Source organism: Penaeus monodon, chromosome 22 (genome assembly GCF_015228065.2).
Source record: "Penaeus monodon isolate SGIC_2016 chromosome 22, NSTDA_Pmon_1, whole genome shotgun sequence".
Classification (NCBI taxonomy): domain Eukaryota; kingdom Metazoa; phylum Arthropoda; class Malacostraca; order Decapoda; family Penaeidae; genus Penaeus; species Penaeus monodon.
In genome coordinates this window covers 41,970,450-41,970,847 of record NC_051407.1, presented here as the reverse complement: position 1 = coordinate 41,970,847, position 398 = coordinate 41,970,450, and the positions used below count along the sequence as shown (strand labels likewise).

Below are 398 nucleotides of genomic sequence, written 5' to 3'. Positions count from 1 at the left end.
CGCATGAATGTGAATTTCTTGCCATCACGCATGTGCTCACCCCCAACTGCATTTAGCCTTACCCGAGACCCTTCCCTTTCAGTGGAGTTCCCCTTCATGATCGTGTGGTTCGTCGACGGCCGGCAGTGCGACGCCAATCAGCTGATCGGAAGAGTCCGGCAGAGCAGCCTGGAGACACTGGACCCCATGAAGACGGGTTTCACTTGTTCGCACTACTTTGACACCTTCGAGGAAGTGGCGACGCTAGCTCGGCCTCCCTTAGGTTAGTGTGACAAAGGAGGTCTTCGGGAGCGTGAAGGGAAGGTGTCAACGGCTCCACTGCCAGTCCTCTTTCGGGAGGAGGATTTAGATGAAGTATCATGAATTTATATCTCATTTCACTCCTAGATGGGATCACG

At 53.5% G+C, this 398-nt stretch overlaps 1 protein-coding gene across 1 annotated transcript in view; it reads left to right on the top strand.

Annotated features, from left to right (window-relative positions):
* LOC119587150 overlaps positions 1-398 on the top strand; it is a 20,436-nt gene that overhangs the window by 16,849 nt on the left and 3,189 nt on the right. Inside the window, exon 6 of the mRNA XM_037935906.1 lies at positions 83-262. Within this exon, the coding sequence (XP_037791834.1) occupies positions 83-262 (180 nt within the window). The remainder of the gene's footprint in view (positions 1-82; positions 263-398) is intronic.